Consider the following 27,515-nt stretch of genomic DNA (forward strand, 5'->3'; position numbering starts at 1 on the left):
TCAGGAAACAACTAATGGAATGAAAGTGGAATGGCGTGTGGATGGTCCAGTATATATCTGCCACAAATGCACTAATATCGCGTCATTGACATGTTGCAGAACACAACCACAAAAAGTTAAAGAACTCACAACTTTAATTCTAGGACAAAATCATCATCAATCCTGCTTTTGCAGAATAGGAAGTGAGGCTAAGACTGTGTGCTCATTACTGTTTTAAAACACAGTGAGCTCATTATTTTTATCAATTTGGATTGAAGCTGTTTTATGAGAAAGAGCATCAAAGTGCAATATTTCTCAAAGTACAACAAGACAGGGACAGGATAAATATGAATCGTGGCTAATTTATGTACACCGCTTCCCAAACCAGCAGTGGGAGGGCAGCAGATGCTGTGTAAATAGGAGTGTGTACACAGTCTACGAAGAGGTAGCGCATTGCCTGGGGTTATCCATGGATCAAATTTAGAACTATTCGCTCTAAGTCCTAAACGACAACTACCAAACGAATAGGTTTCATGGAGAATTGATATTGGATCACATATTGATCCCACTTGGACTACATTTATATGTTAAGGAGGAAGGAAAATGAAAATAATGGAAAGTAATTTAATTAATGACCACTCCACTTAACTGCTCAGAATTGCACAGAAATACTGCACCCTTTGTATCTTGATGCAGAAAGAAAAAAGTAACAGTTTGGTTTATTCAAACTTTTAAATCCCTGCTTGCATCATTTATTTGTAAGTGCTGAATAAGGACCTAAATCCACCAATATTAACAAGGGACAAGCAAACATTATTCTGACATATTGGCTGTGTAATGTCATCCGCCCAGCAAGACCATACATTTTTTAAAGATGCCTGTAATCTCTAATGTGTTAATGTATTATTTGCTTTGGTGTCTACCCAAATCCCATTATGGAGGTTTTAATATGTTCATTCACTGCTAATTACTCCCAGTAGTGCCTGATAACAAAATGGAACCATAACCACTATTTCCCTTCACGATACTTGAATAAGTAAAATAAATATTACTGTACATTTAAATGGATCTGTGGAAATATTTATGAACTGTGCACAGACATATTCAGTCGCAGGTTATTTTAGACTGTAATCCTGATCACGACTCAACCCACTCTCAATTCTCCTCCTGTTATTCTTTGTTCTTGTTCCAATGGGAACATTAGAGGTTATACTAGAATTGAACACAAGCTTCTACCCAGTGTTTGCAATAAGAACACCAGGCATATTCTCATTCTCTCTCTCTCCCTCTGTACCCTCATGCACTACAACAAAGGCTATGCACACGCCATATATTTAAAGCATACAACTTGCTCCAAATAATTTTGGGAGCTGTAGTTTACCCGTCACAGTTACAATTCCCAGAACCCTTAAACCCCTTAACAAGTTACAGTCCCCAGATTTGGGGGAAGTCATGTGCTTGAAATGTATGGTGCATAGGCAGCCACAGTTTCAGGCCAAATGGATACCTATTGGAAAAGGCAGGTACATTATGCAAATGTATATCCCCAAGGAACGAGAGAACAGGGGAAAGTCCAGCTTCCTTTTTTAGAGTAAAAAAAAAACCCAGACAAACCCTACTTCAACCTTCTCCATCCCAGTGCTGTCCAGATATTTGGGGCCACAACTCCCATTTGAACTTTAGTCCAGGATATACCCTACATAATCACTTTACCTCTTGCTCTGGAGATACATTTGGAGAAGTGGAGAAGGCCAAAGGCAGGAACAAAGAACATGGAATCTATGCTACAACGAAGGCATGTATTATTGCTTTCCCTTCCACCTTCTGCCTGTGTTTTGTTCCTGCAGGAAGAAAAATTGTATTCCCAGCAGTTCTGGGGTTGGTCAGAGGGCAGTGTTATACAGTATAAGCTATATGAAAAAGGGACATTCTTTTGTGGAAGCTATACTGCCCAATTCCAATCTTGGCTGCTGCGCTTATGTGAACTGTTTAGTCAGGCTAGGAAGGAGTTAAACACCTGTGTACCACTGGGATCCAGTTGTGAGGATTACAGCTGCCAAGAAAGGAAGAGAATCCTCAGCAAAAGCAGCCTGCTTGGGCAAACATCACTTACGGACATAAGTAAAGACCTGCTGAATCAGGCCAAGGCCTATCTATTCTCCAGCAATCTGTTTTCACAGTGGCCAACCAATTCCCATGGGAAGCCCATAAGCTAGGCATCAGGGGCAAAGCACTCTCCACAGCTGAGATTCACAGCAACTGGTATTCAGGGAAATACTGTCCCCAACAGTGGAGACTGATCATTGGCATATTGGCTAGCAGCCATTGGTAGCCTCATCTTGCATATAACTTGTATGGCTGCTTGTGAATGACAAATAATTCTTTCCTAGTTAGTACTTCGGCAGAATTGGACTGTATTTTGTTCCTGTGGAGTCCAACACCCATCTTTCCCCTTATTAGGGGTGCGAGCACAGCCCATACAGCAGCATATACACCCCATTGTGTCATCAGAGGACAATCCATGAAACATTACTGTACTTATGGATTTATGAATAAGTGTGAATACGTCGTACAGCCTTCTCTCCTAACTCAATTGCTTTAGACTGGGAAGTTTTTGTTGTTGTTACTGCATTACACTGAGGGAAACACATGGACATGCAGGCTTTAAACAAATAACTTTTTACATTTTTCTCAAAGCTGGGTCTCTCTGGAATATCTCTTGTGTAACTATTTCATGAAAGCAGTTTTATGACTGTTTATAAATAATAGATTCTGAATAAAACTATCTGCTCCCAAATGAAAAGAAAAGAATGGGAAAAATTAAATAAGGAGTGCATTCCTAGCATATATCAATATTATTTATTAGAAGACCTTTCAAAAAGTTTTCCCAGTTTGTCTGGATGAGGACAGAAAGCTTTAAATCTGTGATGTAAGAAGTGTGTATTTTAATGATATTATCTCTAAAGTGATTAGCAAGTTTATGGGATAGGAAATATGAGGAAAGTTCCTTGGTTTTTGAGTATAAATCACATTTAGCACTTGCTCCTCTGTACCCTGATGCTAGAACTGAACAAGATTGTCCTATTTAATATGTCCGATAAATCTAAACTGGAACAGTTATACAATCTTGAATCTATATTCTGATTTGTTAGCTTTTTGTGCTGGGGGTGAAATCAATATTGAAAATATGTCGCTGCATTTTGTTGGCAATCTGGTATTTTTCCAAGCAATTTTAAACAATAAAAAGGAACCAACAGTTAATCTGAAAACTGAATGTATAGAGTGTGATTTGTACTGACAAAATAATGACCTTATAGACTGGAAGACTATGTACAGCAATGGAAAAGACCACAAACCTATCCATATGATTGTGCAGAGAACCCTAATACAGAGCTGGTTTTGTCTTTCTGATGAATACCTCAGTGTATGTTCATCCACAGAACTAGCAGGCCCTCCTGTTGATTCTTTTTTGTGCATTCTTGGCTGAGCACATCCCATATGCAATATCCATCCTGCCAGAATAGTGGTAGCATATCTCTGACTCCAATGTAATTGACATATGAGATTGTTCTACCTATTGCCTAACCAAAAAGATAATACAGAGAGCTGCCTTGGAAATTATAATGATGGGGAGTGTATGTGTGTTTCGGGGGGGGGGGGTGTGTCAATATTAACCACCACATGTATGTCACAAAGTAAACTTGATAAGCAGATTTGTATTTAAATTAAGAACAAGGCAAAGAGAAAGGATTTCTCTTAGCAACAGAGCAAATATGAAGCATTGGAAAAAATATTCCTTCAGTCCAAAAGAAACATATTTTGAATAAAAGCAATGCAATTTTGACAACCACCATCAAATACCACAGGGTTAAATGATCCTGAAGCTAAAGTTCACCTGGAAGCAATATGAACGGCCTCACCCTTTGCCAAATTCAATTTTGCTGCTTCAGAAACCTGCTGGCCAGCCAACTGCACATTTCTCAACAACACTGCAACGGTACCTAAGGGATACATTTCAAATAGCAAGCTGAGTGTTTTTGGCACTCTGCTGAGAACTTGCATTGTGCAGGCAAATTGCTATCCAAGAGGCAGCAGGCAGGATCAAGAGGCACAATTAAAAAGAAATAGGCAGGCACCTGAGAAAAAGCGCTGAAGGCCACAACCTGGCTGTATCCCAGCAAACAGAAAAAAACTGCTGCATCTACAAAAAAGAATGGTAAGTGCTTATTGCAAAGCGGCAAGAAAATATGCCTTGTATTGTGCTTATCACTAGCCATTGGTATCTTTTAGAAAGTAATCTGTGATGATCAGTTGAAGAAAAGCATGTCCACATGGTGGTAAGTTATGGGGCCATAAAGACTTATTTTAGGCCTTCTGGTACCTGCAGACCATATGTGAACGATACACCAGCTAACTGGTCTCTTGCTGGTCCAACAGACCCAGTTCCAGGTGGTAGGGTATCCTACGCACCATTTGGAAAAGCAAAACCCTTGGGCTATAGACAATAAACACTAATTAAGGACCTAACTGTCATTAGTGCTGTGATCAGCCATCACATCAAAAGTTTTTAAAAATAAAATACCGGGCCAGAGTGAAATGGGAGGGCATAGCTATCGGCACCGCAACACATGAGTCTCTCTCTTCCCCCCCCCACCCCCCGCATGCTAAATGATCACAGATGGCAAGGGAAGATGTAAAGTGTCCCTTCAATTTGGGCCCAGTGGCTACTGTGGCAACAATCAACAGTAAATGCACCTGGCATTTTATTTTTTGAAGCCTATGATGTGATTGCTGATCATATTGTTAATGTAACATGTTAAGATCTGATCAACACATTTTGTGTAGAAGTCCATGTCTCTCAGAGTGCCTTGTTATGTCTAGGAAAATGTATACGATCAGGATGGCTAAACTATGGCTGGAAGGGTTTTGTTTTTTAAAAAAATAGTTAGAATGATTTAGTTAAAATAATATCTGCTAATAATACTTTTTCAAATATTTTTTTCTCCAGACATTTCATTGAAATAGGCATTTCTCTGTTATCTGTCTGAATGAAAGAAGGGACCGAGATGCAATGTTAAATGTGACTTTGTGCAGAATGTGCATTATAAATTCTAATTTAAAAGCAAATAGTATCTGCTGGGGGTGGGGTGTATCTAGGACTGCCATACATCTGGAATTTCAACAACCTTTGTGTCCGGATTTTCACTTTTTTAAATATGGCAACCCTATGTGTATCAATATTTATCAGGATAGCAGCAGGCATCACTAGGGTACTTCCCCAATGCAAATAATTTTTGTAAACTACTTTGAGGTGTGTTTCCTTTGTTATTTAAACGGAAACGCCGTTTGCCTTCCCACCGGAGCGGTACCTATTTATCTACTTGCACTTTGAGGTGCTTTCGAACTGCTAGGTTGGCAGGAGCAGGGACTGAGCAACGGGAGCTCACCCGGTCGCAGGGATTCGAATCGCCGATCTTCTGATCAGCAAGTCCTAGGCTCTGTGGTTTAACTCACAGCGCCACCCATGTCCCTGGGAGTTCCCTTATATCCCTCTTAAAAGAATAAACACACCACAAACTTGTGTAAAGTATACTGTATAAAAGAAGTTTACTCACATCATCAGTTCACAGTTGGATCCCTGAAGGCAGACTTAGTTACAAAGTATATACATGTGGATCTATCCCATACGGAGATAGTCCCTGTGTCCTCTGTTGGCTTAGAGCCAACAGAGCAATTCTAGCTAAAAGCTGCTATTCCAATTACGGAGGTACTCAAAAAGAGAGAGATGGCTGCTTGCCCTTTCCTTTTGTGTTACCTGGACAGGTAAGGTCATGCCCACATCTAGTCACATGCAAAGGAAGTATTTCCCAGCCAGAACAAAACAGGAAGTTTTTGACTGGCTGGACCAAACATTCCCTCGCATGTCCACTCTAGGAAAACAAGGAATGTTGTATTTGACTGCTACTTATGTATCATATCCCACACAAATGGTATGACTTGGTACAGGGAAGCTTCCTAGGTTCCTATGATTTTCCTCAGAACTGAAACAGGAAAAGAAAGGGTTAAATCCCTTTCTTTGTCTGCTGTGATCCCCTGGTCCCTGCCAGCAGATGCACTTTTGCACTGGATCTACACATTCTGTAGAAGGCAACCAGCGTCTAGTTGGGTCCAAATAGTCTATTTCAGGCAAGCTATTGTGGCTTTAAGGACTCAGGAAGGAAGGAAAGAAGGAAGGAAAAGTTCTACAATGATGCTGTTATGCATCATTTCTCTCAGCAGGCTTGGAATAGCAGAGTGGGGAGCTGCCAAGGCACGGGAGAATCCAAGCTGTCCAACAGCAATGAACGCTGGAAGACAAACATCAGGTGAAAACACGAAAAGCACCTGTCGTCGTCATCCGTTTATTTGTCACTTTTCCAACAAAAATGGTGCTCACAAAATTGTCTAGTGATATTTCCCACAGTATAACTAAATTATATAGTTGTCAGGTTTGGACCAAAGGGACTGACTGGTTACATGAACACAGGTAAATGGCATCTGTACTCATCCACAGAGTTCCGGATAATAACTGGGATGGCAGAAAACAGAGGTTTATTCCACTTATGTTTCTGAGTGAGTGTGCTCGTGCGTTAAAAGTCTTTAGATTTGGGAACACTCTGAAATTTGAATTATTTCACCCTTTCAATAAAAACCTTTCCACATTCCTGCCAAAGAAGGGAGTCTTCTTTAGAACATAAAGTATCCTTGGCTTGACTGTGATCTTGATGACAGCTGACCTCTCCATACATGAGCAGGGGAGTTTGTTTCATTGCCTGGAATCTTCCCACTTATTTTGAAGTTTGTATGTTTTATGTCAGTACTGTAGGAGCTTATTTGAATAGCCTAGATAATCAAATCCAGTCTTTGATCGTTGGAAGGACCACATTGTGGTTTGTTCGGTCTAATATTAATGAGTAATTAGAATAAAAGCATCCTGGCTTTTTAAATGTAATAATAATAGGCTACAATTTTACCTAGGTCAAAAGTAAGGTATCTTGTTAACATCTTTATTTGTGTAGATCCCTGACCAAATGTGTGTTAAATTTCTTTACCAGCTAATCTAAATGACCTCAAAGTAGTTTCATGACAGCTATCCAGTTAAAGAAGAGCAGCATTATATAATAACAATCTTATTTATTGGGGAAGCTAGGGAGATACAGTTTAATAAGAAATTTATAAAATGCAGTGTCAGTTGCAAAAGATTATATAGGTATATAGAAAGAACCTAAAGAAAGCACCATGTAGATCTGGAAAGCTGGGATTTTCATGTAACCAATATTATTATTATTATTTATTTAATCCCATTTATGAATCGCTTCCTGTGATACATCTTAAAGTGAATTAACATGCAGCTCTATTTCTCCATAACATTTGAATCACAAATGATTAAGCATGATCTGGACCGTCATGTGGATGCAGTGATGGACTGGATGAGTGTCAATCAACTGAGTTGGAACCGTGGGAATAGGAAGGCACTATGTGATAAGTAACAGGAGGGAATTTTAGAGGGTAGGTGCAGCCAGACAAGTTAAATTCAAATGAAAAGACAGTCCTGTTGTATTGTTTCATTGTTTCATTTTATATTTTGGTTGCATCAGTTTTGAACTTTCACTTTTCTAGCAATATTTATTTTGTTTTTTATTTTATTTTATGTATGTATGTATGTACCCTGCTAACTTGACACTGAATTCATTCTCACATGAGCCCACATAAAGTTAGCATTTTCCTATCTCTGCAATATTTTATTTTGTTTTTCCCCACATATAATAAACATAATTTAAAATAGCTGCTCCTGTTGTTTATTGCAGATTTTGTCATGTCAACTGTGAGTTGGCTTTCAAAAGTCGGCTATATATATCCACACTCTACCGATTAACTAATAATACTGTAAAAGGGGCAAACCTGTACACACTTGCAGTACAAGTGTGTGTATACAAGTGTCTGCTCAAAAGCAAGTCCACTGCATTGAGTAGGACTTCAACTGTATGTATAGTATGTCTCAGTGGGCAACATGGCCTTCATTGGCATGCATAGCAGCAGACTACAAAAATAAATTTTAAAAAAGAAAGACCATCGTTGACAACATAAGGTGGCATTTAGCTAGACCTATTGAAAGTAATAGACCTAACTTAACTATGTTCATTAGTTTCAGTGGGGATACTCTGAGTAAATCTTAGTTGGACACCACCCAATGAGTCCATTTTCAGAGCAGTAATTTGTCCACCCACTCAGTAAGATTCAAAATGTTCATTATCTATAAACCAGAAGTACTCAACAGTTATAGTTACAGGGCAACCCTATGCCTGTTTACTAAGAAGAAAGTCCCACTGACTTCAGGTAAATGTGTACAGTGGTACTTCAGGTTACAGACGCTTCAGGTTACAGACTCCGCTAACCCAGAAATAGTACCTTGGATTAAGAACTTTGCTTCAGGATGAGAACAGAAATCGCGTGGCGGCAGCGGGAGGCCCCATTAGCTAAAGTGGTACCTCAGGTTAAGAACAGTTTCAGGTTAAGAACAGACCTCTGGAACAAATTAAGTTCTTAACCAGAGGTACCACTGTATAAGGAATGTAGCCCTAATCTCATTGCAGTCAAGAAAACTTTAAGGACTCTATCAAGGTCACACATCAATTCAGCATGAACAGTGTATTCCAGAAATATTGATACTGGTTTATGATGGCAGTCCTTCTCAAAAGGCTCATGAGGCACCAGCTAGTATTGAAGATGAAACTAAGGAGACATTGATCTTCCCACCCATTTTTAAGATTTTAAAAGATCTTTGGTGTCTTCATAAGCTGAGGAATTGATTTCCCTACTATTTTCATGAGACATGCAGGAAGATGGAGCCATTAGCTTTGCGCATTAGAAGGGGAGTTCAATCAATATAAAGGGGTGATAAGAGTGGAAAGAGGAGACTTCCTAGTGAGAAAGACAATGCTGGTTTAAGAAAGGGATTGCCTGTAAAAGAGCTGAGAAATTATTTTCAATTCTTAAATGGAAGTGAATGTTTGCCTAAGTCTCCGATAACCATCGAACCATAATAAACTGGAAAGATAGACTCCATACAGTTGCTAAGACACAGTCAGGTTTATTATGTTTAATGCTTCCATTTCATGTCTCTCTCTAGTTTTTCAAGTAATAAGCGTTACTTTCCATTTATTTCACATGCAGTTACTAAAGCAACACCAGCAAACTGCCTTTGTTAAAAAAATTAGAAATATGGGAAAGAAACATTGTATTTTAAACAGAGATTGAACTTCAAGCCTTTAGGCCTGGCCTTTTTTAGAACCAGAAAAGTGCTAATGAACTGGGCATTGACAACTGGCACATATGGCAAGCTGAAAAATGGTGCAGTGGCCTGCATATAGAAAGAATGACATTGGGTTTCAAGCTGCATTACATCCTTTACTGTGCCCACATTTCTCTCTTCCTTTGAAAAAACATTGGTACTTTCCTGTGCTTCTATAAATACGAGTTTTAGAAATGTGTATGTTTTTTGCAACTGCTGAGAGCTGCAGCTGCAGGTAATTATTAAATGCAATCCCTTCCCACTTAATTTATATGTCCTTAATCGGGCCATATGTTTCATTGAATCAACTCCTAGAGAACATATCTGTAATAATAAAAGGGTAATGACTCCTACTTCACTGGAAAAGATGGCGCAAAAGGGAGGGAGATTATTTATCTCTATCTATAGATGTTAAGAACGTGTGTGTGTGTGTGTGTGTGTGTGAGAGAGAGAGAGGGGGGGGAGGGAGGGGGGAGAGGGAAATTGAATTATTGCTTGTAGATGCTATTTAAATGTGCCTTAAACGTGTTTCTTTCACATTATTCTCTAAAGCATTGCTTCCCAATTAGCTAAGTACTATGTACTTTCAAAAGCCAAGGCATGGACCCCCTACTTTTGAGAATATTTATAGCTCTATGGTAGTTTTTGTTATCCAAATGGTGCAGGTGGTCTGCGTAACACCAACTAGGAACTACTGCTCTAAACCAATGGTTGTACTTAAAGCTTAAAACTGACTCTGGACATTTTTGTGGCAGTGTGAAGCGATCCCTAGCCCTTTCTGCTTGTATGTGCCCATAACGTTACACACAAGGTTACACAGCTAAGCTGTGGCTCCATGACTGCCCCTACTGGTTAAATCTAGGATTGCTACGTGTGTGTGTGTGCGTGTGTGTCAGGCCTCTTGTGCTACTACCCTGGCCTATGAAAAATGAGTAGGGAACTATAAATAAGTAGGTTAAGTGCCTTGCAGCAAGGCAGCAATCCAACACAGAGTTAAGAATTATGTACCCCATTGAAACCAAAGGTGTTAAAAGTCTATCTAATCCTGTCTTGGAATATGGCAAGTGCCCACAACAAACCCACAGCTACATATGTTGTGGTGTGTTCAGAGAGCCTAGACTAAACTGTGGGTAGCTATCCAGTGTCCATGTGGAATAGCAAAAGCCCGACTGTAAGAAGTCTATTATGGTTAATCCTTTGCACTAGGAAGTGGAGACCCTCAAGCCCCTCTTTGGTCCATAATCCCTCACCAGGCTACACCAGTCTGCCCTATACCCTCACTGAGTGCTTTTGACTGGCTGGAAGGTGTCCCTGACCTGTTGCTTGCCTGTGTAGAATATTGCTTGCCTGTTTTCCCTTAACTGTGGAAAAAAGAGCTAGAGATGTCCTTAAAGATATCTGAAAGTTCAAGGAAGAAACCTGGAACAGTCCATGAAGCACTCCTCAGCAAGTGCACTCTAGAACATTGTTAAATGCTACGGCCCTATTGATGTCAAAGGGAGTTAGACATCCATACCATCTCCAACAACCTGTCCAATGGATTATGTGATTCACCACCACTAATGATTTGGGTAAGGGTGCACAGTTGCTTAAGCAAAAGTTCTATGGCTAATAATGTAAATAATGGGGATTTATGGGACACGAGGGTGTCCCATCAATCAGAGTAATAGCATGTTGCACCACACTCTGCAGGCAAGCCCTTTCAAATGAAAATACACTCAGCAGGGTTTTGTTTGATAAGGGTCATAAATATAGGAATGCTGTTATCTTAAAACTTTATAGAAACATTTCCTGTGCTAAAAAAATAACAATGCATGTGTCCAATGGAATAAAATTATTCTCAATTCTCTGTTTTCATAAGATGTAGAGAATTTCAAAACCTTGTTGTATTTGGGTATTTGTGGGGGGGCAATGCTGAATCTTCGTTCATTTTAAATCCTTTAAACAACTTGAAGTATGTACTGAGTTTCAAAAATTAACTCTCCAAAAGTCATGGATGTCAAATTAAAGATCAAGGTTAATGTCAGATTTTGCCATTTCTGCCAAAGTCAGAAGGGTCTGGAGAAAAAGAAATGATTAACTGGATCTGCAGTGTTAACACTCTCAGAAGTATCCCCTGAATAAAGTCCTTGAAACTCTAAGGAAACCATTGAAAATTAATTGCCTCATTCTTTTTAGTTTGGTATAAAATGTGGATTCATGAAACACTATCCAGACATGCCTTTCCCTTGTCTCCCACTAGAGAATGATGCCTAACAGTGATAGGTATATTTGAAAAATGAAATAGCTTCTAGCAAATTAGCCCTTGACCTACCAAAAGTTCATATGAGTGCCTCCATACTCTACTAAAAGAACATTAGGTCATCCTTATCTAATGTGGAAAAATGAGAGCAGGGAGAAGCTAGAGCTGGGGTTTTTATTCCCAGTTTTCTACCCAACTCTTTTGCAGTTTTATCCACACCCAAACAAAAACACACAGGCCTTTGTGACACACACAGTACTGTGCCACAGATGCATATTGATTATTAACTGCAAAAATTATTTACCACTACAGTATTTACCATGTCCTAGTAAGAATAGAATGTAATTATATAGGGCTCGTCATTTACTAAAGGTAAAACAATACAGTACATATTTCTAACTCATGTGTTAGCCTAGTACAGTCCTGTTTCTAGCATTTGTTAAGCCTCAGACTTCTGTATACAAAATGTGGAGGTATGTGAACTTGTGCTCTTCATGTTATGCCTAATTTCCTGTGATATGGAACTGTCACAAGTCACTTTGACAGCCTGGAGCCTGACCTCAAATAGCGCATAATGAAAGGGTGCTCAGCTCAGAAGCTCACATTACTACATAGCTAGAGAACCTATCATTTAAGCATTCAGAGATGTTAGCCAGCACCCACTTGGCACATCTCTGCCTAATATACTGTAATAATGAAGAATAATCCAGCCCTTCTACATGAAAGAAAATGGACTGGTGAGCAAATTGCTGGGCTTTGTCTGCAAAGCATCCCTGGAAGGGGCTTAAATTTAACTGAAATCACCGAGCATGTGCTCTCAAATGCTGCTCTCACTAGCAACAAACATCTCTGGGATTAAGTGCTTTGTGCAGTCTGGAAGCCACTATATGACTAAAGCCAGATAGAGGAGGCTATCCTATGCAAACTTACTTGGGAGCAAGTCCCATTGAACGTAAGAGGACTCAGCTTCAGTGTGAACCTGTGTAGGACTGGCTGCATAGGCCAAGCTTTATGATTCTTTCAGTAAACAAGATGTGTAGTTTATAGGCAATTCATGCTGCTTTTTAGTTGTGCTTCTAGATGCTGAGCCCATTGTGCAAAAAATTGTGCCATGTGTAGAATTCAGCACAAACCAGCCTCATGAAAACTGCTTAAAACAACAACAGTGGCTCATTCCACATGAGTCCATTGTACACAGGCCACGTTGCAAGCTTGGGATATGGCTACAGAGCAGCTGAAAGTCACCACCCATTGAGTAGAAACTGAAGTTGCCATGAATTCAGCAGTTTGTGAGAACTGTCCACAAGCGTGAGCAGTTGCATGGCTTTACCTCGGGTTACATACGCTTCAGGTTACATACGCTTCAGGTTACAGACTCTGCTAACCCAGAAATAGTACCTCGGGTTAAGAACTTTGCTTCAGAATGAGAACAGAAATTGTGCTCCGGCAGTGCGGCAGCAGCAGGAGGCCCCATTAGCTAAAGTGGTGCTTCAGGTTAAGAACAGTTTCAGGTTAAGAATGGACCTCCAGAACAAATTAAGTACTTAACCCGAGGTACCACTGTCCTGTACAATGGTCCTTCCTCCATGAGATGAAATCCAGGACTGAATTAAATGTAATGTGGGGAGAAACATGATGATCATCCACAGTTTCCTCTTTTTAAAAAAAGCAGCTGTAGAGCTGTAGAGCATCTGAACTAGATAGGGTGCTGGGTGGAGGTGTCTATCTGCCCAGTCATGCCGGATAGTCTCCTCCAGCTTCTGCCTGTGGACTGATACTAGTGTTGCTGCATTGGTGCAGAGCTCTCTGTTCTGCCTACCAAATGGGTGAGTAGAAGTGTTCCCTGTGGGCAGCAGCTAGCAGAAAATTCTGAAATGGGGCATTCATGTGACAGCACCAAGCCTGATTTGGGCTCAATTGCTGTGCATGCTGCAGGTTGTTAATCATAGAATCATAGAGCTGGAAGAGACCACAAGGGCCATCGAGTCCAACCCCCTGCCAAGCAGGAAACACCATCAGAGCACTCCTGACATATGGTTGTCAAGCCTCTTTGTGCTATATAATACATATGCGGCCCCAAACACCACTTTGTGCTATCTACAACACCACTTTGTGCTATATAATACATATGCGGCCCCAAACACCTTAAAGAAGTTTTGCTATTAGTCCACAAACACTTTCTGCCTGCGCTACTTATAATTCCACAATGACTGTGTTTTGAAGTTTCCAGCAGCCTCAAAACTTAATCATATTGCTACTTTATCTTATTCAACCTTCAAATTAAATTTCACAAATTGCACACAAAAATCTTACAAGGATTCATGGAACACATCTTCATTTGTATCAAGTTCCACAACCCTCCAGGATCTTTGGAACACCCCATTATCTAGTCAAAGCACTAAAGAGCTCAGGAATTCTCAGCTCTATCCAGTGAAAATCAGGTAGGCAGTGGGGAAGGGGGTGTACATTATGAAACTGCTGCCCATCTCCTGGCCCCTCCCCCACTAATCGATGCTGACAATTGCACTGCAATGGGGGGGGAGAGTCATATGATAAGCCATGTTCATTAGGATGCTGGACCCAAACTACACTGGGATTCACTGGTTAAAACTAAAACTTCGAACTGTATGTGGAGGGTGTGGTTGATGGGCTCACAGTTGCCACAGAATAATCAGAACCCAACAATGGGAGGTTGTGAGTTCTTCTTCACTGGAGGTTTTTATGCAGAGGTTGGATGGCCATCTGTCATGAAAGCTTTAGTTGACTAGATGACTCTTGGGGACTAGATGACCCTTGGGGTCCCTTCCAACTCTACAATTCCATGATTCTATTATTCTCAAAAAGCAGGCTGTGACATCTTACCAGCTGAAGCTCCTGGACATTTTTAATGGGAATACCCCTTGCACAGTGCATTGCAACAGACGATCCTTCGATTACAAATTACCAGCATTGAATGAAAAATAATTCCTTTCAAAAGGATTTATGTGCAGTAATATCTACACACATTAGTGTTTCATGTAAGTGATATTTGCTACATGATAGCATTAAAACCTCCTATTTGTATCATAATGAGTGACCAGAAACAATTATTCTTGGTTGTGTCAAATACTGAGGAACATGCATAGATTTCTCCACAACACCAACAGCAAAACAAATGAAGGACATCATCACACTGCTAATTCTGTGTTCAGAAAAGAGCACAGGCAATCTGGCTTTAAATGCACATGAATCAGGCTTGCATGCCTGCAGGCAAAATTTGGCCACCACTGTTAATACTTGGCATGACAGGACTAACACAAAGTCGCGCAGCAGCCTTCATGAACCTGGTGCGCCTCCATATCATAGAATCAGAGAATCATAGAGTTGGAAGAGACCACAAGGGCCATTGAGTCCAACCCCCTGCCAAGCAGGAAACACCATCAGAGCACTCCTGACATATGGTTGTCAAGCCTCTGCTTAAAGACCTCCAAAGAAGGAGACTCCACCACACTCCTTGGCAGCAAATTCCACTGTCGAACAGCTCTTACTGTCAGGAAGTTCTTCCTAATGCTTAGGTGGAATCTTCTTTCTTGTAGTTTGGATCCATTGCTCCGTGTCCGCTTCTCTGCAGCAGCAGAAAACAACCTTTCTCCCTCCTCTATGTGACATCCTTTTATATATTTGAACATGGCTATCATATCACCCCTTAACCTCCTCTTCTCCAGGCTAAACATGCCCAGCTCCCTTAGCCGTTCCTCATAAGGCATTGTTTCCAGGCCTTTGACCATTTTGGTTGCCCTCCTCTGGACACGTTCCAGTTTGTCAGTGTCCTTCTTGAACTGTGGTGCCCAGAACTGGACACAGTACTCCAGGTGAGGTCTGACCAGAGCAGAATACAGTGGCACTATTACTTCCCTTGATCTAGATGCTATACCCCTATTGATGCAGCCCAGAATTGCATTGGCTTTTTTAGCTGCTGCGTCACACTGTTGGCTCATGTTCCTGGGTCACTCCCCTCTACTTTCCACCCTGGCTTGTATGCACAAAAAGGTGACAGATTTGGCAGTGGCCCTGTGGTTCTGTTAAGCCCTACTGGGCAGCGGCCAGATTTAGGATTGTACCCTGGCCTGTTGATAAAGAATACAAAAGAGCCAATGTGCATATCAGATTTTATTCATGATGGCAAAATCCTTATGAATGCATTTTTGGGTGCTTTAGTAGCTGTGTGAACTACCCTTTCTATGGTCAAACTTCCCATTCACTTCCTGTGGCTGTTGGTGCCTCTGTGAAAGATTTGCTCGTCTCACAAACAGATGGAGTGAACCTTATTATTGGTATGTAATGATTTTCACAAGAAAGCTAATTTGCCACTGATTGCAATTGTTAAAATAGCCAGCGAGGAATACTGAATGACGATGTTTATATTGCAGCTTTAATATCAACCAACTGCCTATTCTTCATGGAAGTTCAATATTTCTAATTACTATTCAACAGGAGAGCATTTTAGTATTTGCAAAAAGTAATAAACTGCAGGTTAATCTTGTGTGTTCATTACTTGTTGAAAGAAAGTCAATGGCATACAGCAGAGAATAGATCTAGATTTGGTATTCTCAGTGCATTTATAATCTGGTGTATTACTATTTATATTTTTTCCTCTTATATATAATCCTTTATTCTCACAGTACTGTGAGGTAAATTAGACTGAAATATAACAACTGTCCCTGATAATCCAGTAAGATGTTTGGTTTACTGGATTTGAATCCATTTCTCACTGGTGTAAATCCAACACTCTTAACTGCGGTGTTCCTTAATTAATAATAAGCAGGCCAGAGAAGTTGAACAAGAAATAGATTTATTAAAGAACTACGTACTACAGGTCTTCTCTCCTTTAGCTGCTTTCTCTCTCTAGCTTCTAGCCTTGCCTCCTGCTTGGGTCTAATCTCTTAAACTAGATGTGGGAGGTGCTCTTAAAGTTTAAGATGGAATTCTAAACATTGCGCTACTACAACTGTTACATCAGTGCAAGCATTTCAGCTTACCTGATGGAACAATCTCCCCTCTTGTCCCCTGCATCATATTCTGGGGGTTCTCCTCAACCCCCAACAGCCAATTTGAGGGGAGATACAGGGGCATGTAGGCAGGATAAAGAGCAAGTCACATTACACTAGGGGGACTTGTTGCACTGGCTCCCGCTAATGCAACTGTTTTGTTGAATCTGACCAACGGTTGCATTTATCCTGACACTAACTACAACGTCACACTTAGTATTGTTAAATTTAAATCTTGCCTTTTATCCAAATACAGTGGTACTTCGGGTTACAAATACCTCGGGTTACAAATGCTTCGGGTTACAAACTCCGCTAATCCAGAAGTAGTACCTCAGGTTACGAACTTTGCCCCAGGATGAGAATGGAAATCGCATGCTGGTGGTGCGGTGGCAGTGGGAGGCCCCATTAGTGAAAGCACACCTCAGGTTAAGAACGGTTTCAGGTTAAGAACGGACCTATAGAATGAATTAAGTTTGTAACCCAAGGTACCACTGTAAATCAAGGTAGCATGCATGGTTTTCCACACTCTTTTTACCTTTACATTAATCCCATCAGATGGGTTTAGCTAAGAGATAGTGACTGACTCAAGGTAACCCAGAGAGATTCATTGCTGCCTGGGGATTTGAACTTGGGTCTCCCACAGTCTTAGAATTGTCCATTGTTTTCACCTGGACATTTTAATTTTTCTTATATCTCAACTTTCTGCTTTCTTCCATTGCGGTTCCCAGGTGGCTAGCCATCCAGGTACCAACCAGACTCAGACTTGCAAAGTCTTCAGCAAAATGGTGGTCTCATATACCTTCAGACCAAACCCTAGGATCATGTCTTCTACATGCATTACCATCTGTATATACCTGGTCTTGAATAAATTTATCTTTCAACAGTTTTCATAGGGAATGTTTAAACTCAGACCTTACCATATTTGGGGGGAAATGGGTTGAGAATGCAATCAGAAGAAATATATCATATGCTGAAAATATCCAGGAAAATGTCATCCTATGGAAGTGAAAATCTGGCCAGTGATTGATGGGCGGCAGCACGGTAATGTGTGCGGTGGGAGAGGGGAGAAAATATCCATGCTACTTTAGTGTAGGTTTTGCTAGTCACAAGAACTTAAGTCAATGGATATCTGGCTCTTAAGTGCTCTTCCACATTTTTATTTATTAATTGAGCATTCATCCTGATTCGTTTGCAGGAAAATTGGACAACACTGGCTATTTCTCAAGTATTCATTTTTATTTGTTTGCAGAAATTGCAAGTGTTATCCCTCATTTTCCAGTTAATTCCCCATCACTTTCCTTACTACTTCCTTACTATGGAAGTGAAAATCTGGCCAGTGATTGATGGCCATTCCAACTTTTTGCAGCCACAGGAAGTGGGCTTGTTAGGCAAGACAACCGCCAATCAACTATAATTGCACAACCTGGATTTGCTTGTACATGGTTGAACCCCACCCCAAAACAGCAACAGTGTGGAAGCGCCCTAAAATAGTATATGACATACAGTGAGCCACTGAATGAAACAAAATGCTGGAGGAGATAGACCTCTCATCTCATTCAACAGAAGTCTTCCTACATTAGGCTGGGAAAAACAGAGCCAATAAATTTTCACCTGAGAGCTGGAAGGATTGTGGGCCTCCCACTTTATCACTGTATTTTGGAAAGCCTTGGTCTGGGTTCCCAGTAGAAATTGCTAGTAAGCGGTAGAGCAGATGCAACTGATTTTACTGTCTCTGAGAGCATGCATTGTCAGAGGAGTCTTTAAAGAACTGACACCTGCATGTAACGCTGACAAGTGTCTAATCCCATTGCCAGCTGCTTCCTATGACTGGCAGTGGAATATGCAGTGGTGATATTTCTTCCCTGCCTATGGCCTGCCAGAAAGAATTGGTCAAGGAGATGATCTTACACAGAGGAACCAAAAAAGTACAACGCAAGGAATACTTTGCAGAAAGTCAATATAAAGTGCACATCTGTGCAAGATTACTTAGCAGGCCTAAGGCACTCATATCCATACTCTGGCGTCAGCGCTGGGCATTTTAGTTGACAAGCCTTGCAATTTTCCAGACTCTTCTACCTTATAGCTGCTCATTAATTACCTTCATTTGTCAGCTGGCAGTGCAAACAGGGTACAAATGTTTAGTCTGCATCTTGGGTTAATATCTGGGAGCAGCAGCAGTGGATGGAAAGCTTCCAGAACTCTGCTACATAACTGCCTTCTGCTCAGATTGCTTAGCTCTGAAACCAAGCAGCCACCTCAACATGTTTTCCCTTCTTAATAATGTGCCAGCTGAACTTTCTTTGAAGTTGTTGCAATAGCATTCCTGTTGGCATTCATAAATAATATTTTAGAAAAACCACACCACCCCAACACTTTTATTACTAATGGAGTTTGTTTTGTTCACAAAGTCATTCTAGCACTCAGTTTGGGAGGAGTGTTGTGAGCTGGAGAGAAAGAGCTTCTTGGCAGATGAATACTCAAGGCCTCTTCCCAGTTCCACCTGAATTGCCAGTAGCAGTAGGGGAAGGCAGATTCTCTCTCCCCCCCCCAACTGCTTATTTGTAGCTGTTACAAACACATGCCTTTCCTGCCCTTCTTGAAAGGAATTCAGACTGAACCCAGTATTCATCCTCATAACCCTGTGAGGCATGCTAAGCGGAGCAACAGTAACCTATGCATGGCCACCAGAGAGATACTTCACACTGTATGAGACAACTGGGTTCGACCAGCTGTTCCCATGCCAAACACATTTGTCCCTAAATATGATTAGGAGCATGCTGTGCATCACAACCAGTTGTGGCTCTCCAGTGTCCTTTACATATAGTGGCACCTCGGTTTAAGAACAGTCCGGTTTAAGAACGATTTGGTTTACAAACTCCACAAAACTGGAAATAGTGTCCTGGTTTGAAAACTTTACCTTGGTCTAAGAATGGAATCCAAACGGTGGAAGGGCACCAGCGGTGGGAGGCCTCATTAGGGAAAGCGCGCCTCAGTTTAAGAATGGTTTTGGTTTAAGAGCGGACTTCCGGAACGGATTAAGTTCGTAAACCAAGGTACCACTGTACTATGGAAAATGCCAGGTAAAGTGGGAGCAGAATTAGCTGGTGCTAGATACAATTCCATGATAAAGATCTAGGTAGGAAATACGTGAAACCAAACTAGATTTCTCTCATTATTTTGACTCTCAGACCCTTTGCTTGAAGGTACTCTCTGAAATTAGTACACTGCTTAAACATTTTCTCCCTTTCCCCCTGATCTTCCAGAGTTTAATTAGGAATACTGATCACATTTAAATCAATGCATCCTGGAATGGGAACTTCCTCATCTTTCACCTTGATCAGAACAAATACCCAGAATAACTCATGTCAGTGAAAAACAATAACAGTTACAAATGTTAAATGTAATGGGAGCACTTTCCATAATTAATTCACTAGTTAAGAATGGCCTATTTCACTCTAACACAAATTGGGACAGACAATGGTTCGGCTCCATTTTCTCTGCAGTTCCTTACAATGAAAGTTTGCTTTCCCTCATTTCTTTGTCTAATATGAACAATGGTCTACAAGAGATGGCCTATTTGTGGAACTCTATATTCCATAAACCTGGGAGGAAAGTGCTGAAAATCTATTATACTGTCACTCAGCACTATCACTAATGAATTCTGGCTCATTCCCACTTCATTACTCAACTTACAGTGAATGAAGGTGTTTTTTAATTATTCAGTAATCTCTGCCCTGTTTTAAACAATGTACTATTGGCATATTAGGCAGCCCAATCCTACAGCCTGGTACGAAAGGGTCAGATAAGAATGAGCAAAAGGCGTCCTTCCTCAATGGCGCAAACAGGGTCAAATTCAGCAACCTGGCCTAGGAGAACCCCTCAGTTATTCACAACAGAGAGAAAGAACTGAAACCCTGTATTATCACTAAAAGGGGGGAGAAAATTGTTGATTTATTTTCTCTTAATTTCTCATTTTTCTAAGCTTAAATCCAGTTATCCATATTTCGACATCACTTGGCAATTAAAAAAAAAATCTTATGGAAAGTCAGCGAAATTACATATAGTGTCAGCAAAATTACATATATTTGAAATACCAATAGAAAAAGCTTGCAAACAACCTTTAAACTTTTGGAAACCCTTTGAAAACAACAACCCAGCAGCACTTACCAGTCACCAAACTCCGCCATAAACACTCCCTCCAAAACTCCCTGCTCAAATTCAACTCTCCACAGGCCTCAATGACAGGTGCAAGGGCTTCTGGGATTGCATTTGCAAAGGCTCATGGGATTGCTAGGTGCTGTTCTCGTGCTGGTTTTGCTCTTTCTGGGCTCTTTTAGGGCTGTTTTAAAAGTAACTTCTGGATTCTGTGTGGTCGCATGTTGATTGGTCGTTTCCTGTATGCAGTTCTGCCTAATATACACATTTGTGCAAACCAATCTCCCCTAATGGAACACATTAGGGTTCCCATACAACTGGCATTTCACAGTGTCTGTGCAGAAATTGGGAAAAATTCGCCTTTCGCCATGCCCACACCCAAAAAAAGCAGCTCAACAGCTTTCCTGTCTGGATTTTCGTGGTTTGAAAAATGGCAACCCTAATTTAGCAAGCCATTTAATTTACTATTAATCTCAGAATCTGCATTGTGAAGCAATGCAGCATCGCAACATACTAACCTCACACAGAGAGTTAAGGGAAGTTTGTGAAGACCTTAAAGCTTATCTGTTCCACGTGCCAGTTTAATGTCTCTTGATCAGAAAAGAAAGATCACCCAACAGCAAGCACTGCTAGCTTGGCTTAACCAGGCAGTAAATTTCATGGTGGTCTTGAGGCACCTGTTCACACTTAATTGAATTGCCCTTAATTTGACCTTCCCCTGACATCTGTTTTTGTGTAACAGCCAAGTAAAGTATGACACAGTTTCAAATAGACCAGTGTCTGGCACCTGTTATTTTATTATTTATCACTGAGATTGTGTCAGCGTTCACTTCCATGTGCTCACTGCTGTCCAAACATGGAAAGATGATCTGCTCTTTCCCCCAAAATATCTTTTTAAAAAGCTGAAATATAAATATATTGGAGTGCCTAGCAATAGTTTAAGAAAATAGTCACTTTCTCCAAGCTCAACACACTCACCCCATCTGAAGGGATTTAAAACCAAAAATATACGTGAACAGGATCACTGGCTAAGATCTTTACCTACAGGAAAAGGACTGCCTGCGCACACACTCACACACAGCTTCAGCAGTTTCTCTGTTTCTTGTCTTGCAAAATAGCTTCGGGAATATTGCTGGAAAAGGAAAAAGCAGAATCAAATAAAGTATCCAAAGCTTTATTAGGATAACTGCTGAGGCAGAGCAAGAGACTGACATGAAGGCAGGCAAGGAATTATAGAAAGGAGCTAAGCTGTAGTAACTACACGTGGGGCAATAGTGACCTTGCAGCTGTCAGACTTTAACTGCAAACCTTCTAAATAACTGTGGCAAGTTCACTTTTTCTTTACATGTGGAGAACCAACCCTTATTTGTGTGCCCAGGCAGATACCCTCCAACCCCAGGCAACATCCGAGTGGAATAATGACTCGTGAAAACGTGTTATGGGATTAAAATTGGCCACAACTTTATTAAACCAAGGAAGACCTTGGCTTAGGCATTGGGCGTTTATCCCTCCCAGTCCCCGGCCGGGGATCTGGGGTACATCAGGGTTAACCAATCTGTCTGGGGATTGGGCTGGCTCTGGAAGATGTATGTTTAAGCAGAAAGCCCGCCCCCCATTTCACCGCAACACAGGGGAGTGCACTGACAACCTATTGGCATATGGCCAATGACTCCCCTCAAAACAACCCCTTTAACGGGGAACCTGTGTCACCACTTCACACACACATCCATTTGGGAAAGTAAAGGATTCTGCCCAAGGCCTAAAACCGCCAAAGTTGTGACATTTTGCTACGGGGAAGGCGAAACCTTCCAATGCAGGGAAAATTTCTTCCCGGTCCTTTAACAGCAACCATCGTAAGACTGTAGCAGCGCCTGCATACCTGTAAAGAAGAAGTTAACCTGCAATAAAAGGCCTAAATGAAGGGAGGGTAGGGCGGGTGAAATTCTGGAGCCAACTGAGAGCTCCCAGGTAGGCTCCACCCCCTTTCATGATTAAAGAGCGGACCCTACCCTTACCTGGTCCACTCCCCTGGCTACACCTCCCCAGTCGCAATTGCTTATTTAAACTGAGGTTTGGCGGAACCTCAAGGTTCGCGACTTGGGGAAATGGTCCAGGAGCACTCTGCCGGGAGTCACATAGGGCCGGGGGTGCTGCGCGCAGGCACGCAAAGGGTGTCCTCCGTTTGATGTGGAGAGCGGTCATTACCACAAATAACTGCTGCCACCAAATACCTATACAATGCTGTTTACTAGCACCTTTAACTATAACTCAGTAGCTGTGGTATTTTATACATGGTACAAAACCAGCCAGATACACTTTTATAATTATATAAAAGAAGCACTATATTTTTATTATTTATTATAAAGATGTGATAAGGTAAATACTATACTTTAGTCAATTGCTGTTTATTTAAGACTTATGTTTTATGGTGGTAAGCTTGCATTATCTTTAAATGACAGTTACAGAAGTTTACTTTTAAAAAAATGTTATGGTTTTATTCTTTTTGTAAACTGTTTTGAGATTTTATTACAGACAAGTAGTGTATAAATCTTGTGAAATAAATAAAAGTAAGTAATAAACACATTTTAAAAGGTGATTTCCCCCCCCCCCAGTAGCTGAAAGAACTTGCACTGTGCTGTCTTTCTCCCCTACTGTTCAGAAACTGGGACAACTTGCCAAAGTGAATTAAATAAAGTAAGCGAATGACATCATCAAAGCTTTTAAGTTAAAACTCAGGTTTTCAAAGGAGTTAATTACTTTAAAAAAAAAGGTTTAAGGGCTCACACCTGCCTGAAATATGCCTGCTTACTTCTCTTTTTGGCCCAGATTAAATGAGGCACTGGCAAAGTGCTTGCCCACGTAGGCAGATGTGGTCATGTTTAATGGCATTTGATCCTGTGCACAGACCAACGTGAGCGTAGTGTCTGCATGCTGCTGCAGCATCTGCTGAGCCTGCAGTTCATTTGGAGTCAAATTATGGGGTAGCAGCACACGGAAAATCACTTTTTACAAATGTTATGCCAATCGCAATAACTGCCCACACAAATAAACATTTTTGCCCTGCTAATGTCTCATTTAAATTATGCCTTCCTTCATCCCATGTGTTTACTCAACACTGAGGAAACTTCATGCAATATACACTCAGTGGTGGTGCCCTCTCCTTCTTTATTATTAGCTCACCTGTTCAAGAACTGTGCCTTGGGCACTGAAAATAGACCCTGGGGCTGAGCTTTGATGACACCAGGCTTAAAATAGTCCTTCAGTACACATTAAGAAAACAAAACATAACAGAAGCTTCAAGAGGTAAATTTGGACTGCGAGGGCTCCTTGCTGCCTGTGCATTTCGCATGCAGCTTAGTCAGTTGCATGTGAACTTTTTAAGCATTAAAGCTCTGCTGTAAGAGCTGCTTTTTCTGTGAACTCAGCCCATGGCATTCCTGTAAGACTGAAAGGTCCCCAAACCAAGGTGGTGGCAGGGCCAGAAACATAGGTCACTGACAAGAAAGCAGCCTCCAGCCGAGGTAGGGAGAGAGGATTTTCTGTTAAGGAACCACCTGATTATGGATCTTTAAACTTTATGAGAGGAATGGGGAAAGTGTGACTGGGTTCCATCAGCCTCAGAAGAAGAAGAAGAAGAGTTTGGATTTGATATCCCGCTTTATCACTACCCGAAGGAGTCTCAAAGCAGCTAACATTCTCCTTTCCCTTCCTCCCCCACAACAAACACTCTGTGAGGTTAGTGGGGCTGAGAGACTTCAGAGAAGTGTGACTGGCCCAAGGTCACCCAGCAGCTGCATGTGGAGGAGTGGAGACGTGAACCCAGTTCACCAGATTACGAGTCTACCGCTCTTAACCACCACACCACACTGGCTCTCAGACAGCCTAGCCAGTGGTGAGGGGGAGGGTTGTAAGGAGACAGTGATTTCTATCCTGTGCTCATCACAGTAAGCACTTCTGCAAAAATCTACATTGTTGTAGTTTTGTAGTGTAGTGGTGCTGACCTTTAAATCCTAAATGGCCTCGGTCCAGTATACCTGAAGGAGCGTCTCCACTTCCATCGTTCTGCCTGGACACTGAGGTCCAGTGCCGAGGGCCTTCTGGCGGTTCCCTCACTGCAAGAAGCCAAGTTACAGGGAACCAGGCAGAGGGCCTTCTCGGTAGTGGCACCCGGCCTGTGGAACACCCTCCCACCAGATGTCAAAGAGAAAAATAACTCCCAGACTTTTAGAAGACATCTGAAGGCAGCCCTGTTTAGGGAAACTTTTCATGTTTAATAAGTTATTATATTTTAATATTCTGTTGGAAGCTGCCCAGAGTGGCTGGGGAAACCCAGCCAGATGGGCGGAGTATAAATAATATATTATTATTATTATTATTATTATTATTATTAGTCTCACTATCTGCAATGGCTGACAATCGACTTCAATGCATTTTAATGAAAGGCAAATGTCAAAAACAATAGTGAATATCACTTGTCTTCACTTGCATGATTTCCATTCCTGACCTTGGACAAATATGCTAATTGCAGCCATTTTCATTTTTGTTTCGGACAGAGTTCTCCTGCATCCTTAGTGAGGGGTGAAGGGAATTGGAGTCCAGCAACGCCTGGAGGCAGACAGCTTCCACACTTCTGCTCTCACAGCAGACTTCCCCAACCTGGTACCTTCCAGATGTTTCAGACTTCAACTCCCATCAGCCCCAGCCAGCCACAAACTGGGATGAAACCAGGAAAAGTGCCCCCCCCGTGTGCATTTGCAATATTTCAAAGGTGCCTCAGCTGTGCAACCTCTGTGTACACAGCTCTCAAATGTATCCAAGCTTACGGACTGTCTGGTTGCTTTGGATGAGCCCCAGGCTGTTTAGATAAGTGAGGGATGTACTGTACACATATTTGATTCATGCGCTGGAATAGCGCTATTCATTTCAGCAGAGCTCTATGTCTAGTTTTAGTGGAACTGTCTCCCTGAAACCCTTTCCTGGCTGTTTCTTCCAGTGTTCACAGCTGCTGACTGTTTTATAAATGTTTGGGTCTGGTCAGCACTAGTGTTCCTAACTGTTGTCAGCTCCAATGGAACTCCTGCAACAAAGAGAGATTCTCAAACCTGGTGGAAGAGGAACACTTATTTGAGAAATATATACCATTGAAGCATGCCGTGTGAAAATTGGCAGAGCTTTCTTTGTAGTGGCACCACTGTTGAAACAGAACTTCAACTGTTGTAGCCATAGAATTATATAATTGTAGGAAGGGACCTAGGGGTCATCTAGTGCAACTCCCTGCAATGCAGGAATCTCAACTAAAGCTTCCATGATAGATGGCCATCCAACCTCTGCTTAAAAACCTCCAAGGAAGGGGAGTCTACAACCTACTGAGGGAGACTGTTCCACTGTCGAACAGCTCTTACTGTCAGAACGTTTTTCCATGTTTATTCAGAAATCTCCTTTCTTGTAACTTGAAGCCATTGGTTCGAGTCCTACCCTCTAGAGCAGGAGAAAACTAAATTATACTCAGGTCAGATCCATTGAAAACAATAGCTAAGATAGGGCTAACACTGGATATAACCCTTAGTGGTAGGCATATTATTAAACCCTTTGGATATCCCCAGCTATCTTAAATGGGAGACTCCCCCCCCACTTGAGATATGGATGCTTAAAAAAAATGCTACTGATACTTAACTTTACATTTGTTCCATACTGCTTTCCTATTTTTGGGACTTGATTTACTGCAAATCATCTTGAAGAAGAAGAAGAAGAAGAAGAAGAAGAAGAAGAAGAAGAAGAAGAAGAAGAAGAAGAAGAAGAAGAAGAGTTTGGATTTGATATCCCGCTTTATCACTACCCAAAAGAGTCTCAAAGCAGCTAACATTCTCCTTTCCCTTCCTCCCCACAACAAACACTCTGTGAGGTGAGTGGGGCTGAGAGACTTCAGAGAAGTGTGACTGGCCCCAGGTCACCCAGCAGCTGCATGTGGAGGAGCGGAGACGCAAACCCGGTTCCCCAGATTACGAGTCCACCGCTCTTAACCACTATACCACACTGGCTCTCTTGAGCATCTTTTGACCAGGGCCAGCTCTGCCATTAGGCAGAGTGAGGCAATTGCCCAAGGCAGTAGATAGGAGGGGGCATCAGCAGAAGCCGCCTTGCCTATTCCTCCTGAACCCCCTGGCCATTCCACTTTGCTACAGATCAGAGCCACACTCTGTCATGCAGATAGGGAGGCTTTGGGGCCTCACTGACCACTGAGCTTAAGGCTAGCCATCCCTCTTCTACCCTAAACAAAGATGCTGGTTCTTTTGTTAAGTGTGCCACATACAAATCCTTGCATACAAACTGATGCTGCATGTGAGGATTTGTGGAATTAGCTTGTAATGCTGGCAATGTACGGTTATTAGCTATCTCTTAAAAACTGCACCCAAGTAAATATGAGAACAATGCAGCTACTCTTCCTGAACTACCTTTCCCCCAAATTGCACTGGGATGATGTTTATTCCAGCATATAGGCAAGACTCCTCTGTCTAGGGAAATTCAGCCCTTCAACTATTGAAGCTGAAGAAGGAGAAAAGTACCACGTGTTTCAGGATCCTATTCCTCCTTAGGACTTTACTGCCTTCCAGGTGCTCCACAACCCCACCCAGATGCATGCTGCACGCTTTGAGAACCACTGGATTACAAGTGTTATAAACGTTTTTAAAGGAAAGTGTTAACAGAAAGTGAACATTCAGATATGGTTGAAAACAAAAGTCAGCGAAACAGCCAGGGACATAGAACTTATGAATGTTTTTGC

At 41.5% G+C, this 27,515-nt stretch overlaps 1 protein-coding gene and 1 long non-coding RNA gene across 5 annotated transcripts in view; one reads left to right on the top strand and one right to left on the bottom strand.

Moving 5' to 3' along the window:
* LOC309366657 (uncharacterized protein) overlaps nt 1-20,840 on the bottom strand; it is a 44,921-nt gene extending 24,081 nt beyond the window's left edge. For 3 of the 4 annotated variants that reach the window (XR_014166826.1, XR_014166827.1, XM_081905403.1), the window contains exon 1: nt 20,747-20,840. Coding sequence is in view for 1 of the 4 variants with exons in the window: in XM_081905403.1 (XP_081761529.1) it covers nt 20,747-20,766 (20 nt within the window). In the remaining 3 variants the exon portion in view is untranslated. The remainder of the gene's footprint in view (nt 1-20,746) is intronic. The other variant, XR_014166824.1, reaches the window with a different exon arrangement.
* Nucleotides 1-27,515, top strand: part of LOC309366665 — a 190,367-nt gene that overhangs the window by 36,667 nt on the left and 126,185 nt on the right. The window lies entirely within an intron of this gene.

This window comes from Podarcis melisellensis (genome assembly GCF_964234715.1).
Source record: "Podarcis melisellensis genome assembly, chromosome: 3".
Lineage (NCBI taxonomy): Eukaryota > Metazoa > Chordata > Lepidosauria > Squamata > Lacertidae > Podarcis > Podarcis melisellensis.